The sequence below is a fragment of the Apodemus sylvaticus genome, chromosome X (assembly GCF_947179515.1).
Source record: "Apodemus sylvaticus chromosome X, mApoSyl1.1, whole genome shotgun sequence".
NCBI classification, from domain to species: domain Eukaryota; kingdom Metazoa; phylum Chordata; class Mammalia; order Rodentia; family Muridae; genus Apodemus; species Apodemus sylvaticus.
The window spans coordinates 54,663,576-54,680,748 of record NC_067495.1 but is presented as its reverse complement, the minus strand read 5'-3'; the positions used below and the strand labels follow the sequence as shown (position 1 = coordinate 54,680,748).

General features: G+C 38.5%; 1 protein-coding gene across 1 annotated transcript in view; it reads left to right on the top strand.

Moving 5' to 3' along the window:
- The window catches only part of Pdk3 (pyruvate dehydrogenase kinase 3), a 67,722-nt gene that overhangs the window by 36,030 nt on the left and 14,519 nt on the right, over nucleotides 1–17,173 (top strand). Inside the window, exons 6-9 of the mRNA XM_052170096.1 lie at nucleotides 6,928–7,005; nucleotides 12,533–12,609; nucleotides 14,120–14,221; nucleotides 14,790–14,900. Coding sequence (XP_052026056.1) covers nucleotides 6,928–7,005; nucleotides 12,533–12,609; nucleotides 14,120–14,221; nucleotides 14,790–14,900 — 368 coding nt within the window. The remainder of the gene's footprint in view (nucleotides 1–6,927; nucleotides 7,006–12,532; nucleotides 12,610–14,119; nucleotides 14,222–14,789; nucleotides 14,901–17,173) is intronic.

The window sequence follows — 17,173 nt, the reverse complement described above, 5'->3', positions numbered from 1 at the left end:
TGTGTGTGTGTGTGTGCATGCATTCACATTCTCGTGTGTGTACATGTGTGTTTTACAGCCTTCACAAGTCTTAAACTGATCCTATTCTTAGGCCCTTTGAGACAGACTACAGACAGTTTTTATGTAGAAGGGTAGGAACACTGTTTTTATTTTTGACTAGACAGTTGTATAAATGAGTAGAGTAGGGGTTCTGCCGGCATAGTAACTGAATACATACACCTCTCTGTGCACGCCTCCTCATGGTGGGCATAGTCAGAACATTGATTTCTACTGCTATGTATCTGTAAATTACAGAGTCAGTAGTGAATGCTAGAATTACTGTTTGAAGGCAACTCCTGTCGAACTTTGGGAGGGACCTTCTGTGATGTCCCTTCTTCCTCCTTTCCATGTCAGAAACCAGACAATCAAATGGACAATCCTGTAATGAGAATATTTTAAAGATACCAACTTAAAGCTTTGCTTTAGCACAAAAGTTGACTTTTGCAGTCTTGCTAAGTTTCCTATGTCATTTTTATATGTTATTATTGCTTAGCATGATAGCATACAAATGGCTTCCTGCATGCATGGTATTATTTTATACTGGAAATAATATCCTATGCTCTCAATGTGGCCTCCTTAGATTGTAAGTAGCAGACTCATTCTAGCTCCAGAAATAGGTTTATTAAAATAACTGAGTCGGCCCCATAGTCAGGACATGAAATATTTTACATTCAGCACTATAGATAACTGGAATTGGGAAACAAAATACTAGGTTGTTTTCTTAGGTATCTTGAAGGTGGAGTTGTCAAGTTATGGCCTCTCTACTTGCCTTTTTTGGTATGCTCTGGTTAACTTGACTGACCCCACTTAAGACAATGCCAAGCACTCTAGGCCACCCTACGTTACCATATTTCTCAGTGCTCTTTTGACTTCTGGTAATCCCGAATGACCCATCTTGAGTTTCCAAAAAGTAGCTTTTCTTGCTTCAGTTCATCTTGGTTTTACCCGTGACTGCAAGTTTGAATAGTCTGGCCGACGGGAGCCTGGGGATTCATTCTGCTAGATGTTTTGTCTACACTTTTCGCAGCTCACTTTGTTCATGAAGTTGGAGGATCTACTGCTTGGGATTAGTGGATTCCAGTTAGGCTGGATTTTGGATAGGAAAGCAAATAATATGTATTGCTTTATATTTCTTTGTAACTTAAGGGGTTTCTAAAAAGTAGCATATTGGTTCCAGAAATTTCTTTCCTAGGGAGCACATGGGTCAGTGTGGTCTATTGTGAACACCGTAGATGGCCAGGATCAAAAAAGTGCAGCCTGTGTATATGTATATGTATGTGTATGTGTATGTGTATGTGTATATGTATGTGTACATGTACATATATGTATATGTAGCGCATCAGCCTCATCTTAGGATACTTACAAAGTATGTTCCAGTTCAGGTGTGACTCAGGGAGCAAGTGCATATGCAGTAGGGCCAATTTGGGATTATTTTCTTTTTTTTGTTAAGGTTTTTCAAGAAAGGATCTCGTGTAGCCCAGGCTGGCCTCAAATTTGGTATAGCCTAGGATAATCTGTCTACTTCACTTTCTAAGTGCCAGTATTCCAGCTGTGTTCCACCACTCTCGCACTCAGTCTTCAGCTCATATGGGAGCATACAAAACATTCATTTTAAATTTGTAAATATTATTTTCTTTTATGTGTGTAGATATATATTTCTGTATATTACATGAGTGCCTTGTGCTCACAGAGACCAGAAGAGGGTATTAGATCTCCTAGGACTGGGAGTTACAGATAGTGATGAGCTGCTATGTGGGGTGCTGGGAATTTGAGAAGAGCACCAGTTAAGAAGTTGGATATCTTTGATTTGGCAAGGTAGTTTGAAAAGTGTCTGCTTATGTTCTTTTGCTTATCCTTATATTATTACACATAAACATAATAGTGTGGTGTTGCTTTGTGGTGTGTTTTTGTTTTAATAAAAAAAAAGAATCTTGAGGCTGGGAGGCTGGAGAGATGGCTCAGCAGTTTAAAGCACTGAGTGCTCTTCCAGAGACCTTGCTGGGTTCAACTCCTAGCACCCACATGGTAGCAAGCAACCATTTGTACAAGTTTCAGGGGATCTGATGCCCTCTTCTGGCCTCTGTGGGCACTGCATTCACACAGTACACTAGACATACATGCAAAACACCCATTCACATACAATAAAATAATAAATAAAAAAATCAGAGCTGCAGAGATTGCATAGCTTATAAAAGCACTTGTCATGCAAGTATGGAGACCCTAAGTTCATAATCCCGGAACCTACATAAAGTATCTGTCTCAAACAAGGTAGAAGGCAAGGACTGACCCTTGAGCTTGTCCTCAGACTTTCCTGTGTAGTGAGGTATGTGTGTTTGCACCTACACACAGAAACATGCACACGCACGCACGCATGTGTGTGCGTGTGCACACATATACATACACACACACACTTGGACAAACACAAATAAAAGTAGCATTTTATGACTTTGTAATCTTTTATGGCTATTTATGTGTACTTTGTTCTTATAGGAAAAATAAACTTGAGTTTCTCCAATTTTTCTTTATTCTTTCAGACTTAAAAGTTATTGTCTCTGACATGTTTATTTAAAAATTCTACCTCTTTATAACTGTAAATGAGCAATCTATTCTTTTGCATTACTCTTTTAGGAAAAAATGAAGAAAATGTCAGCTCTCCAGTTCTGGCTCCTTATGCCTGTAAATGAGTGGGTTAAGCATAGAATCTGGGAGACTAATATGATAGACTTGGAGTAGAGAAGTCTGATCAAACAACCTCTGTAATCTCCTAAGGTTTCCTATGCAATATCTCTAAAAACTACGTCATGGCTAAAGATGGACCTTCTGAAAATACTCTAGTGCCATTGCAACCATTCTTAATGTAGTGACTATCACTTATGTTTACTGGCAATAATAATAACAGTTTCCCATGTTTTCTTTTCAAGATTAGCCAGCCATAAATACTGAAATATAGTATAGGTAAAAACTGTTTGGCAGTAGCTTGTCAAAAAATTGATTTCTAATTTTAAAATAGAAATTTTTTATTAGAGAACTTACTATAAAGTGAGCTTACCAAAACTCAAGGTGTAAAGGAAGTATCCAGACCAGTAGCTATATTTTGGTTGTTGAGATTTTTGAAGTGATTGTAATTTATGTTACATTACCTTACTTAGGAAAAGAATGTCCCATTTCAGTGCTGCCAAATGCCTAGTAGCTCCAGGATCGTTTATGTCATGGGAGAGACAGTACAGAAATATGTAACATAGCCTTGAATTTTCAAGCAAGTGGTCACTAAATCTAGATTCTCTCCATAATTATATAATTAGTTATGGAGAGATAACCATAATTAAATTGGTTAGTCTGGAACTCACTATGTAGACCAGGCTGGCCCCAAACTCAGGGAGGTCCACCTGCTTCTGCCTTCTAACTCTGAGTGCCAAGATTAGAGGCATATGCCACCACCACACCTGGCCTACTCATTAGCATAATTGACTGAATAGTGAAAACTTTATCATTGGTCAGAGGATTGTTCCATTTAGCAAATGCTTTCTTCATTGCTTTTATAGTGTTTGGGATTGAACCAAGGCTTTTTATATGCTAGGCAAGAACTCTACTACAGACGCACACACCCATCCCTTAGTCAGATGCTTATTATGTATTTTATCCAAAGCATTTTAGTATCCTATTAGAATTTACGCAAACTAATATAAATTTTATTAGTAATACTCCCAACATCTGTTGGTTGACCAATGTGTGTGAGTCTATAGTACAATGTTTTGAAATTTTCAAGGATAATAAAATAATTCTTAATTAAGCATCGATCCACTACGTAATATAATGAAACTAAAAGTATTTTCTTTCATATATGGTCTTAAGAGCCATACTAAGTTTGGAGTTGGCTGTCCTCCACACACTGCATATGCCTAGCATGTTTTCAATGTTACTATACATTGAATAGTAATGGCAAAGCTAATGCTATGGATAATTAGAACATTTAGTAAGTTTAGTTTCTGTCACTATTCTATAGTAAAAGAAGTTCAGTATTTAAGCATTATTATATATCTGGAGGAGTTGTGGTGTACTGGCTTTGTATATAGATAGTGAAGCATTATAAATTTCAGTATTTGGGGTCTTAAAAGTTTGTGGTCAGCTTTTGTGCTATCACGTCACTAGGTGGAGATGTAGCATTGTTTGGTAGACTAGCCAAAGCAAAAAGACCTGGTTCCTGTTCGTTCGTTTTCTCTCTCTCTCTCTCTCTCTCTCTCTCTCTCTCTCTCTCTCTCTCAAGTATTTTTATATATAATTGATAAGGTTTATTATGTCCTAGAGAAAATTCACAAATTTAGTGTAGTTTAAAATTATTTTTTCAGTGTGAAAATTCAACCCTATTTAATGTCTGTTTTTACTTGTAATATTTTAGAAGTAGTTTTCTGTTCTTACTGCTGTTTGCTTTTTGTTTTCTGTGTTTTATCTTGTCAGAATTGGTCTGATGTCTCTGTCTCTGGTGCTTAATTCTAAAAGTTTAATGTGAGGACAGATAGTATTAGGTAATTAGAATATGAAATTCTGATTTGGTAGCAATGCAAGATAAATGAACTTAAGAGTCTAAACATACCCTGTTCTTACCTTTGTATTATTTTAAGGTGTTTACTGTCAAATTTTAGCATTGAAATTCTCTGGAGTTTAGTTCTCTCCCTTTCTGTCTTTCCTTCTGTCACCTCTTGAATCTTAAGTTCTCTCTGCACGGTGTTGATTCATCTCCATGAAGCCGATAAGGAGCTGAGAACATTGCAAATGTGCCTGTGGAACATAATAATGTGAAATTGTAAAGGTGAAGCTAAGAAGTCTTGTTCTCATAAACAGTCTGGCAGTTCTCAAGTGTTTACATGGAGTTACCTTATAGTTCAGTGCTTTCCTATTCCTAGGTACATGAGAAGCAAAAGCATGGTCACACAGAAGCTTAACCGTGACTATTCATAATACACAAACAGTAGACAGAATCAATGCCTATCATCTAGTAACTGGATGAAGAAAATGTGGTATATTTTTACAGTGGCCATTACTTAAAAATGTTTTTATACTATGAAATTTAAATATATGGAATGACTACTGGTTCATGTTATAACATAGATGACTCTTGAAAACACTGTCTTAGTTTCTTTTCCTATTGCTACAATAAAATGCCCCCACAAGAGCAACTTCGGGGAGGAAGGGTTTATTTGGCTCTAAACTCCAGGTTACATTCCATCATGACAGGGAATTTGTAATGGAAGGAAGTTGATAGAATTGGTCACATGACATCTGCAACCAATGCCAAAGAAGAGTGAAGTAATGCATGTGTGCTAGTGTTTGCCTTGCTTTCTCCACTCTTAGTTTAGAATTCCCTTCCTAGGGAATGGTGATACTCAAATTGGGCAGATCTTCCCACCTCAGTTAATATAATCAAAATAATTCCCCAGATATGTGTATAGACCAGTGTTCCTCATTGAAACTCCTTTTCTGGGTCACCCTAGATTATGTCAGATTGACAGAACTAACCATCACAAACACTATGCTTGAGGGAAAGAAGTCGTGAAAAGCCACATATTGCAGGATTCACTTCATTTGATGTGTCCAGAACGGTCATCAGATGAAGTAGAAGGGTGGTCACTGAGAGCAGGGCAGAGAGAATGGCTGCCAATAGTGTGGGACTTCTGCAGTGATAAAAATGTTCATTGTAAGAAGGGTACAGAACCTCAATAGTACTAAGTACCGCTGAATTGCATGCTCACTATAAACGGGTGACTTGTATAAGAAATGTATCAGTAAAGTTTTTAAGGTGAGTTACCAAAAGGCCTATGATATCAAGCCAAGGAATAGCAATTGGCCACCTAAACAGGCACTAAACTAAGTTCTGTATAACATTATAAAGTAAATGGAAGCCACAGATCCTCTCCTCAGATTGATTTTCAGTGTTCTTTTCCTTTTTAAAAATGGTTTATTTTCAGTTCAAGAGAAGAGTTAATATGTCATGAGTCACCTTTACTTTCTTAATTTATTCCATACTCTAAATTTTCTACAATTGTCTTCTAGCTATTTTTATAATGGCCTTGATTTTCTTACCTGATGTCTATTTTCTCCTGTTGAAAAGCAGACTCTTGCACCTTAAACTTTACATCAGGTTTAAACTGTTATTCTTAACCAACTTAATAGACATTTTAAAGACAATGAGTGGTTCAAATAATGTAAATTCAGCACCTCATGAAAACCTGTTTATTAAATTTATTGTTGGGGTTTCATTTGCTAGTAACTGGAAGATCATAACTTTTGGCAATTTTTTAACTTACATTTTATGTGTATGAATATTTTGCCTCCATGTATACATGTATACCATGTACATGCCTGGTGCCTACAGAGGCCATAGAGAGCATCAGATCTCCTAGAACTTGAGTTATGGGTGGCTGTGAGCTACCAGTGGATGCTGGGAATTGAACCAAGGCCCTCCACAAGAGCACAAAGTGCTTGAAACTGCTCAGCCATCTCTAGGTCCGACAGTTGTCAATATTTTAAGTTACAGAAAGTATTGCTTTGCTACAATTTAATCAGATTCTTTGGTGTTTAGAAGTGCAGACCTGGGTTTATAAATGAAAAATATCTTTTAGCCGTATTTAAAAGCTAGATAGTTTTATGCTTGGCATAAACCAACTTTATTGTTACTAGTCTATGATTATGCTATGGTTGTTAAAGCATGGAAAAGAGAACAAAACATAGAAAAGAGAAATATTTTAGTCAGAGTAATATATTGAAATCAAGAGATTGTTTTAAAAGATGGTATTTGATTCATTTGAAGTCCCTTTAGAGAAATTCTTTATGTATACACCTACATTTTTACATTGTCATTAATGCAACAATTAAATTTTTCTTTCTTAACAGATGCATATGAAACAGCTAAGATGCTCTGTGAACAGTATTACCTGGTAGCTCCAGATCTGGAAGTTGAAGAATTCAATGGTAAAAGACAAAGCATTTTAGATGAGATCAGGCTGGGTCAGGGTGGTATAGCCACAGCAAGAAAAAGTATTTTAATGTTAAATACAAAGGAGACAAATGCTAATGATATCCACGCTGCCTGTCCGAGAGATCCTAAAATGGAGCTGCCTTGCCATCTTTATGTTGTTTCAAAATGGTTCGTGTACACTTAGTCAGTCAACAGAAAATGTAATAGGTCACTTTGGAAAAGGGATGTGCAGTGTACCCTGTGCTCATTCGTAGCCTTTTCTGCTCACATTGGGGCTTAATCTTGTGTCACCACCTTTGCTTTTATATGTGGGGTTTTTTTCTGCTTAGCCTGCAGTTTCTGTTTTTCATTCTTAAGGAAAGCTATCTGAAAGTAAAATTCCTTATGTCTGTATAGAGTTCTGTTGACATTTATTAAGTGCTGCTTCAACTAATGGTGTTTCAGGCAATGACTGTGCAAAATAGACTTTATTATTTCTTGAGTCTGAAGCGTAAAAACCCAGACCACTATTTTTCATTGACTTTTAAAAATGTACTATTAGGGAATATTCATATTCTGTTCATCTTATTTTAGAAAGCCAACAAGCCTCTATTAATCATCCACTATAGCCACTAGGCCCAAGATAAGAGAAGAATCATAGCCAAACACATTTTACATGGTTCTAAAAGGAAGAAAAGAAATGTCAACTGTAATATTCCCAAGGAAAAGTACACATAATTGAGCAAGCCTTTAGATGGCTCCTAGAGAATGTTGTTTAAACTTAAGAGAAGAAAACAAACTGTAAAATGTTTTTCATTTCCTTGAAATTTGGGCTGAAAAGGTTGAATTGAATTCTGAGGCTGTTTATATAACTAATGATGCTGTTTGCCACAAGATAAACTAAGCACTCAGCTTGCTTCTCAGGCCCCATTACAACTACAATAAAAGAATCCCATAAAACCAGCAAAGGGAGCCAAGGAAGCTTATAAGTGGACCACTGTATTAGTCCCTTCAGGCTGCTAAACCAAACCATCAGAAACTGGGAGGATTAAATAACAGACATTTGTCTCTCATGGGTGTAGAAGCTGAGAAGTACAAGACCATGGTGCTAACAGATTTAGTGTCTGGTGAGGGCCTATTTTCTGACTCGCAGATGACTTCTTGGTGCACCTTTACAAGTAGTAAAGGACCAAGGAGCTCTTTGGGGTTGGGGTGTCTTTTATAAGAGTGCTAATCCCATTAATAAGGTTCCATTCTCATGAACTAATGAACGCCAAAGGTCCCACCTCTAAGTGCCATCATTTTAGAAATTAAATTTCGAGGTATAAATTGAGAAGAACATAGACACTGAGACCATGGCCACCCATTAGTGCCAACTTGTGGAAGAATACAGCCACATAGAAGTATACTGAGTGATAACACCAGGGCAGGACTGAGCAAAATGGAGTAGGCTGCTGCAGACATGGCAGCCACTTTCCAGATATCCAGGAGAGGGACTGTGGGAGCATAGCTGAGTGGTACAAACGGCTACAACAGGAAGGAAGCCAAAGGATTAGGATGAGTTTCTGGAAAGCTGTTCTGAGGGCATTTGAAGGTCTCTCTAGTTGTCATCTACCTTACTGACATTGTCTGGGCTCAGCTACCAACATGAGTGTGTGTTGTCCAAGAGCAAACCTGATGTGATATGTGAATAACGTTACTCTGAAGTAAAACCTTCATTTTAGCATTTGAAGGTCTCTCTAGTCATCTACCTTTACTGAAGTCATATTCTAAAGCCAGTGGAGTCTTGATTTGATTTTTAAAACTCCAAGTCAGCCTTTTCCCTTTGGGCAATATCCAAAGAGAAAGGAACACTAGCTACCTCAAGTGGTAAACTTAGTTCTTTTTTTTTTTTTTTTTTTTTTTTTTTTTTTGGTTTGGTTTGGTTTTTTGAGACACGGTTTCTCTCTATAGCCCTGGCTGTCCTGGAACTCACTCTGTAGACCAGGCTGGCCTCTAACTCAGAAAGTTTAGAGGCCTTTGCCTCCCAAGTGCTGGGATTAAAGGCATGCGCCACCACTGCCCGGCTGATAAACTTAGTTCTAAACTGAATTCCTAAACAAAATCACAACCATGGTAGGTTAAACTTTGGCAAAAAATAACACTTAACTACTATTGGATTTCTCTGCTGCACTGTTACTGCCAGAATATGCCTCTCTTTATTAAATTCTGAGGAAGAATGATTTTAAACTCCAGTTTCTATGTCTAGCCAAACCCTCAACTAAGACAGGGTTGTCAGGATTGAGAGATATGTCTTCCCTTGCAAACTTTTGTAAGGTAGGTCAGTGGGCTGTATAATATAGATGTAAAAAAATGAGACAGTCTATAACCCCAGAGATGGCCATGTAGCATGATTTAAAAAGCAGCTGGATCTAATTTAAAGATCCCTAAAGAATAGTATGCATACCATGCAAAAGAAGCTAGAAGATTTGGTGATACAGTAGGGGTACTCAAGAGGAGAGTGATTAGACACAATAGGAAAAATACATAGCACATAAGAAAGACATGCACTGTGCAGTGGTTACCTTTGTGTCATGATAAGATACCATGACCCAAAGCAACTTAAGAAGAAAAGAGTTCACTTTGGCTTATAGTTCCAGAAGGATAGTGTCCTTTGTGGTGGGGAAGGATGTCCTGGCAGCACGAGAAGGACGCTGGCTGGTCACATTTTCATTAGCACATAGGAAAGAGACAGGAGAAAGAAGGATAAAAGCAAGCAGGAAATAAAATACTTCCTTCCTCCGGCAAAGCATCACCTCTTAAATATCCCATAGCCTTTCTAAATAGTGTCAGCAAGTGTCCAAATACATGGGGGATGTTTCCAGTTCAGACCTCCAGACCGACACATTCTAAAAGGGGTGATGTAGTGATGAGCAGTTGGAAGAATATAGGCAGAATCCATTTCACTGTAAGGCTGAAAGTCTTTCCTCCATGTAACACATGAGTCATGCTGTTGACTCACGGGGACGGAATTATCACTTTGTGGCTATTCTATAGTGATTGGTACTCAACATACAGGATTACCAACATTACTGAGTTTTAGCTTTCTTAACAGAGCCTATAGGGAACAAATTAAATAGTCAGGTTTATACAACAGAATGTAAATGTTCTTTAAAATGAAGAGGGTGGAGAGGGGCAAGGGTAAAAGGGCTTTGGCTTTCTGTTTTTAGAAGATTTTTAACCATTTGAATATATCACTAAACATTACAAATAACTTATCATCAAAGGGCTTGGGACCTGGAAGCATAACTCCTTGGTAGAGTACTTTTTTAAGGTACATGGGGCTCTAGGCCTGATAAAAATTTTATCTACCTGATAAAAATGTTCTTAGGCCAGCTGGGCGGTGGTGGCGCACGCCTGTAATCCCAGCACTCTGGGAGGCAGAGGCAGGTGGATTTCTGAGTTCGAGGCCAGCCTGGTCTACAAAGTGAGTTCCAGGACAGCCAGGGCTACACAGAGAAACCCTGTCTCGAAAAAACCAAAAATCCAAAAACAAAACAAAACAACAACATAAAAAAAAATGTTCTTAGGCCAATTATATTAGTTAAGTCGATTTCCATGATAAAATATCTGAGATAACACCCTGGAAGAAGAGAGATTTATTTTAATAAATGGTTTTAGAGGTTTTCATCCATGATAGTTTGGCTCTATCATTACAAATGTGAGTCTGACCCACACTCTAGAAAAGCTGTGTATGTAGCTAAATACAAAATCATAAACTGCTTAAAACAATAGGCTCTCCTCTCTCTCTCTCTCTCTCTCTCTCTCTCTCTCTCTCTCTCTCTCTCTCTCTCTGTGTGTGTGTGTGTGTGTGTGTGTGTGTGTGTGTCTCTGTCTCTCTGTCTCTCTCTGTGTGTGTGTGTGTGTGTGTGTGTTCAATTGTATGGTTCTCTGGTATCAATTTTGTAGGTGCTATAGTCTCAAACTGTTGGACATGCCTGGAAGGCCTATGGTGGGATGCAGCATTATAGCAGGGAGTATATGATGGGCTAAAGTTGTTTACTTCATGGAAGCCAGGAAGCAAGAGAGAGGGGGGAAGAGCTAGAGTCAACTGACATTGATTTTGGAGACATGCCTTCCATGACCTATGTTCTTCACACTAGGCTTTACCTCCTAATGGTTCTACCACCTCATTTTTGTACCACAGACTGGTAACCATGTCTTTAACATATGGCCTTTGATGGCACATGAGATGTAAACTAACAGCACTGTGTGTCCAATTTCAGCATCACTTTTGTTACCATGGTCATATCAGCTTTCCAAAGCTTGTTTGCTCATCTGTAACTGATAGCACCTGTGATCACTATATATTATCCTACGGATACAATTATATGGTGAATAGAGTAGCTCATAATAAATTACTTAGAACCAATGATTATTACCTCTAATTTATATTATTGTTAATTACTCTATTAGAGGAAATACTAAGTTATAAGGTATCTGTTCTAGTTGAGAAAGTCTGTTTCTGTGTCTTACCTGATTGCATGTCACAAGGAAGAAGAAGGACTTTTCATGCTGATGTTCTTAGTGCTTTGCATGAGGTTCAGTTTCTTTGATGGTTCCTTAGAAGATCCCTGGTTCAAGAAGAATACTGTAGACATTCAAGGATTTCATTGTAGTAGAAAGTTTCGTGAACCTCATAGTCTAGTATACACCATGTCCTGTTCAAAATAATATAGCACATTATAATCACTTTTGTTTCTGTAATAAGGGTTGGTTTAAGCTCACAATTTAAAAGGCTTCAAACCATGTATCTCGGTTCCATTGCTTTGGACTTGAGGCAAGGCAAACTATCAAGGCAGCAGGAGAATGTGGCAGATGAAGCTGCTCCCCTCACAGCAGCCAGGAAAGAACAAAGAACTGGCCAGGGACAAGATACCTTCTTCAAGGACATGCTCCAAGAACTGACTCCGACCAGGCCCCAGCTGATATTTTCTACCATTTCTTAATACTATCATTAAATTAGGAATCTATCAGTGGATTAAGCATTCATTGTATCAGAGCCTTCTTGCCTTCATTCATTTCCCTGAAACCTATCGTCTGGCAGCCAGAGTTTCAGTGAGTGGTTCAGATTCAAATCATAGTGCCGTTAAGTCCAAATTGACCACCCTTTGTATTTGGCTCTTCTCTCCCAAATGACTGGCGTTGATGGCAGATCTGTCCTGATTTGAAAAATTCCAAGTGATGTTTGTATGTCCTTGTGTGGTGCTCAGAATACCATAGCGCAGGGGATACTCTTCCAGTTTTGCCCAACAAAGTTTGAAAGAGCTTGGCTGATGTACTCAGGGTCACAAGGCTGCAGTGAAGGAAGTAGAGAGTTAGTCACAGCAGTGTCGCTTGATTCGGAAGCTTTGCTCAGTTCTGTCACTCAGCGGATTATTTGTATTATTTGTCTTTCATGGGGATTTGTTTGATGTACTTGGGAAATAGAATAGAAGCATCATTTTTGACTTTCTCCTACTTTAGGTCCTTATTCATTGATGGTTTTGTCTCTGTTTTCAGCCAAAGCACCAAACAAACCTATTCAGGTAGTTTATGTGCCGTCACATCTGTTTCACATGCTATTTGAGTTGTTCAAGGTAAGTGGCATTTTAAAACATGGGAAGAAGTCTTCATTTTAAATGGCTTTGATTCTGGGCATAATGGATTCATTAGATTAGCATAAGAAAAAGATTTTGCATAACCATTTTTAAAAGTCTATTTCTGATATCCTGTGGGCTTTATAATCTGTACACTGTGAGATGAAAAATTGCTGTGTACAGTATAGTTTTGCGAATATTAGTACATATTGATTTCGAAACTTAATTATACTTTGGCGACTTCACATCAAATCCATACTGTTTTTCTTTCAGTAAGGAGGTTAGAGATGCTTTTTAGATTTTCAAGCCTAGCAGAGGTTTTATTGGTGATTACCAGACCAAAATAAAAACATGCTTCTGTATAGCTCTGATTCTGGAGCCTTAACTGTGCTAATGCATTAGTCGTTCCAGTCCTGGGAGATCCTATAACTGTTTTATAATTTGAATCATTTCAGAAGACCTGATAGAGGCAGGGGAGGAAAAATGGGGAGTCTGGACGTAAAAGGAAAGAAAACAAACCCTTTTTCAGACTCTCTATGGCCTAAGCTGTTGCTTTTGTTATCCAGTCACCAGTGAGTGATAGTTACAGTACAGTGTTATGAGCACAGGGAATTTGAGCTGCCATTTCATAACTTCAATGTATAAAACACTAAATGGAACACCTAAAGAAGAGCACAGCTGGTTTCTTACCAAGAACTCGAATGCTGCTGGTGTAACACTAGGATGGGCGTGCAGTTGTGAGCATTCTCTTTGTCAGCTGGAACTTTCCAGAATTTCTTTTTGATGGATATTATCCTTTTTTCAGTCCAGTGAAATTTTTATGAGAAGTACGAATCCCTTCAGTTTTTCTGCCTGCATATTAGAGGATAGGTACTTTATAAATATAAATGATAAATAGCATTTAAAATGCACAAACCAGGTTCCACAGCTGCATTACATGTAATAAAGAACATTCTTCTGGGTTGAGATGAATAATTTTAAAATCCTAAAGCCATGAGGCATGATGGCATATGCCTTTAATCCCACCAGTGGGCGGTAAATATAGGGGTATATCTATGAATTCAAGGCCAGCCCTGTCTTCTTAATGAGACCCTGTCCCAACCACTCTCTTCCCCACAAAAAAATTACTAAATCCCCTCACCACCACCCCACAAAGGAAAGAAAACTATTTAACATGTGTAATGGAGCAGATGCAAAATAGAACGTCAGAAAAAATGTCCTTACTAGAAATCCATGGATAGCCAAGCTCAGGAGAGGAAAACATACACATAAATCTTATTAATAGTAGCTATGCAAAGTAATTTTCATATATAAGTAATCTTGTGCTTGTTTCTTTTCTGAAATTGTGGTTTTCAGGGCTGGGGTGTAGCTCAGTGGTAGAGTCCATACTTAGCATGGGCGTGGCTTGAGGTTCCACCCCCAGCACCAAAAAGAATCAATCGGTACCTTTAATTTAATTGTACTTTGCAAGTCAGCAGCATGGTTTTTCAGAAAGAATTTATTGTTTTAGAACTCAATGAGAGCAACAGTTGAACTACATGAAGGTAAAAAAGAAGGCTACCCAGCTGTTAAAACTCTCGTTACTCTGGGTAAAGAAGACTTGTCCATTAAGGTAATCTTTTGTTTGCATTTTTACTTTAATTGTCAGTTGATTTAATAATATGTATTTAGTAGTATGAGACAGGAGGAAAGGAAACTGGCAGTTGTTGAGGATGTTATTTGTAAGTAAAGTCGTGTATTAGTGCTTCCTTAGCAATGAACTGACCACATATAGAGTGGTAGTCGCATAAGATGCTATTGTTTAGTAACATTGTAGTCATCTTGTTCTGTATAAGCACCTTCTATGATATTTGCATGATGACATTGCCTAATGGCACATTTCTCAGAGTGTGTCCCTGTCATTAATAGAAACAAGACTATATTGTGCTGGATTTTGGGCTTAAGTTACTTCATTGTATGTTCACGAGCAGGACCTCAGTCCCAAGCCTACCAAATTTTGCTACACTCCTCTGTCTCCTTTGTTTACACTAGCCCCAGAGGAGCCACTTTTCAGTGGGAGTTCAAAGCCCTTACTCATTTTAGAGCCTTCCTAGCATGTACTTTATTTAATGAGCTCTTGTCGCCTCTTTCTTAAGCACAGATTGATTCCCCTTTTATTTTTAACATGTTGTGCACTGCAGATAAGTGACCTAGGTGGTGGAGTCCCACTTCGAAAAATAGACCGTCTTTTTAACTACATGTACTCAACTGCTCCTCGTCCCAGCCTGGAGCCTACAAGAGCTGCTCCCTTGGTAAGCGTGGCAAACTGCTGCAGAAGAAATGGTCTTTAATCCAGGCGTAGGGAGCTGCCATCTCCTCAGGAGGTTGTACTAGCCTTGCCTAAATGAGGATGTTTCTGGTGTAGTTGGGAGCAGAGGCACCTTTCTGCTTTAGCTATTTAGTCTGTGAATTCTTTGGACTGAGAGTGCTTTTCTAATTTATCCAAGAAACACTCTAAGCTGAGTGTTTCACTCCCAAATACAATGTGAAAAAGCTTTTCTCTGTGGTAAGACTGCTGCTGGAGAGCCACTTCCATTATGCACCACCCTCAGAGAGCTGGACATTACCCATGGGTGAGCAAAGGGATGATGTCGAACGTGTGGCTTCAACTTAGTAGGAGAGATTTTAGTGCTGCCCTCCCTCATAGGCCCAAGTCACCCACAGCTTTTGGGTCACCACTGTCAAATTTGTTTATATAATTAAAATATTTAATTATGAAAACATTGGAATTTTCACATTGAATAATGTAAGCACAAAATATATAGGTGATGTATGTATTTTCAGAAGTCTCTCTTGTAGCACTCTAGAAATAACCTTGAGCCTTAATTCAGGCACTGAGAAAAGCCTCTGGTTACCATGGTAGCATTTATTCCTGGTAGGGCCACACTTTCTTCCCCTGCTGAGTGTTTCTAATTGACAAACAACAATTGAACCCTTTGTTATTAAACACAGCAATGTATCTATCAGTCTGCAAAATGGCTCAGGGTATAAATTAAGTTTCATTTTAAAGTCCTACCTGACTGATAAGCACATAAGATTATATTTTATTTGTATGAATAAAATCAAACACTTTACATTGTTATTTGAGGCAGAGTTTGTTAACTCAGCATGTGAAAAACTAAGGAAGTCATTTATACAGGATTCAAGAAAATTCATAAAAGATCAATTTGGAATAGTATTACCCTGACCGGGGTCTGGTACAAATTTTGCTCTTCCCCAGTTGTTGAAAAAGAATACGGATTGTCTAGCACATGTCTTTTTAAAAGAGCATCCCGAGGGTAGCTCTTTATGCCATGGTTTTTCTTTGTGAAACAGAGGACTCCAAGAGACTGGTATTTATCCACCTTTCCATGAGGCACAAAGGGTCAAAGCAAATGAATGGTAGAGCAGTCTGCGGGCTTTCTGGTCTGCTATTATGGCTGCTTTAGAAGAAATGCTTCCATCCACATTGCTCCCACTTAATAAACTGTCCTCAACTTTAAACTAGGTACACAGCTGTGCAGTTCTAGAAACAGTTTTTTTTGCAAATGGCTTAGAGTTTTAGGAATCTGGGACTTCCTTCATATACTTTTAATTGAACAAATTTTAAACTTTCATGTGTGTAAGTATTTTTGCATGCCTATATGTATGTATGTGTACCATTTCATGCCTAGTACCAGCAGAGATCAGAAGGGGGCACTGGATCCTCTAGAAATGAAGTTGTACATGCTTGTGACCACGTGGGTGCTGGGAACTGAGCCTGGGTCTTCTGCAAGAGCAATAAGTGCACTTAATTGCTAATCCATCTTTCTAGCTGTCATGACAGATTTAAACAATTTTAACTATTTGTATGAGAGAAGGAGTGAGAGGGTGCGTGTGCGTGTGTGTGCGTGTGCGCGCGCACGTACTTGCACACATGTACCTTTTTATGAAGTTGAATTCTGTCCTTTTACCTGTACATTGGTCCAAGGATTGAATTCAGATTGTCAGGGTTGCCCAGCCAAGTACTTTGACCAACTCCACTGTCTCACCAGTCCAAGATCGATTCTGTAGTGGTTTTGAGGCACAGTCTGATGTCATTCAGGTGGGCTGATAGCTGGCTGAAGCTAAGATGGCCCTGAACTCTAGATCTTCCTGCTTGGAGAACAGACTTGTGTGCCTCCTCAGTTTAGGAGATGTTGGGGAATGGAATTGAGGACCTTTGGTGTGCTCAGCTGACCCTCTACCCACCAAGCTACATCCCCAGCACCTGAGATGATCTTACTATACTCATGTAGATATACATCCCCAGTTCACTTAGAGAAGTTTATAGGTGGTATCTTTTTACATTGGGAATGTTACTAGTCTGTATCCTATTTATGATACTGGACACATGATGTCTGTGTGATATCCATCCATCCAGCTTCTGCATCTATGCAGTAGAGTCAAATGATACTTTTCCATGATGAGGTACAGCCTGAAAGCCACTGTTTTACACAGTAGGAAACAATTTAGAGCATAGCACAGCCTTTTATCTCCATATATCCGAATTTTTTTTGGGGGGGGG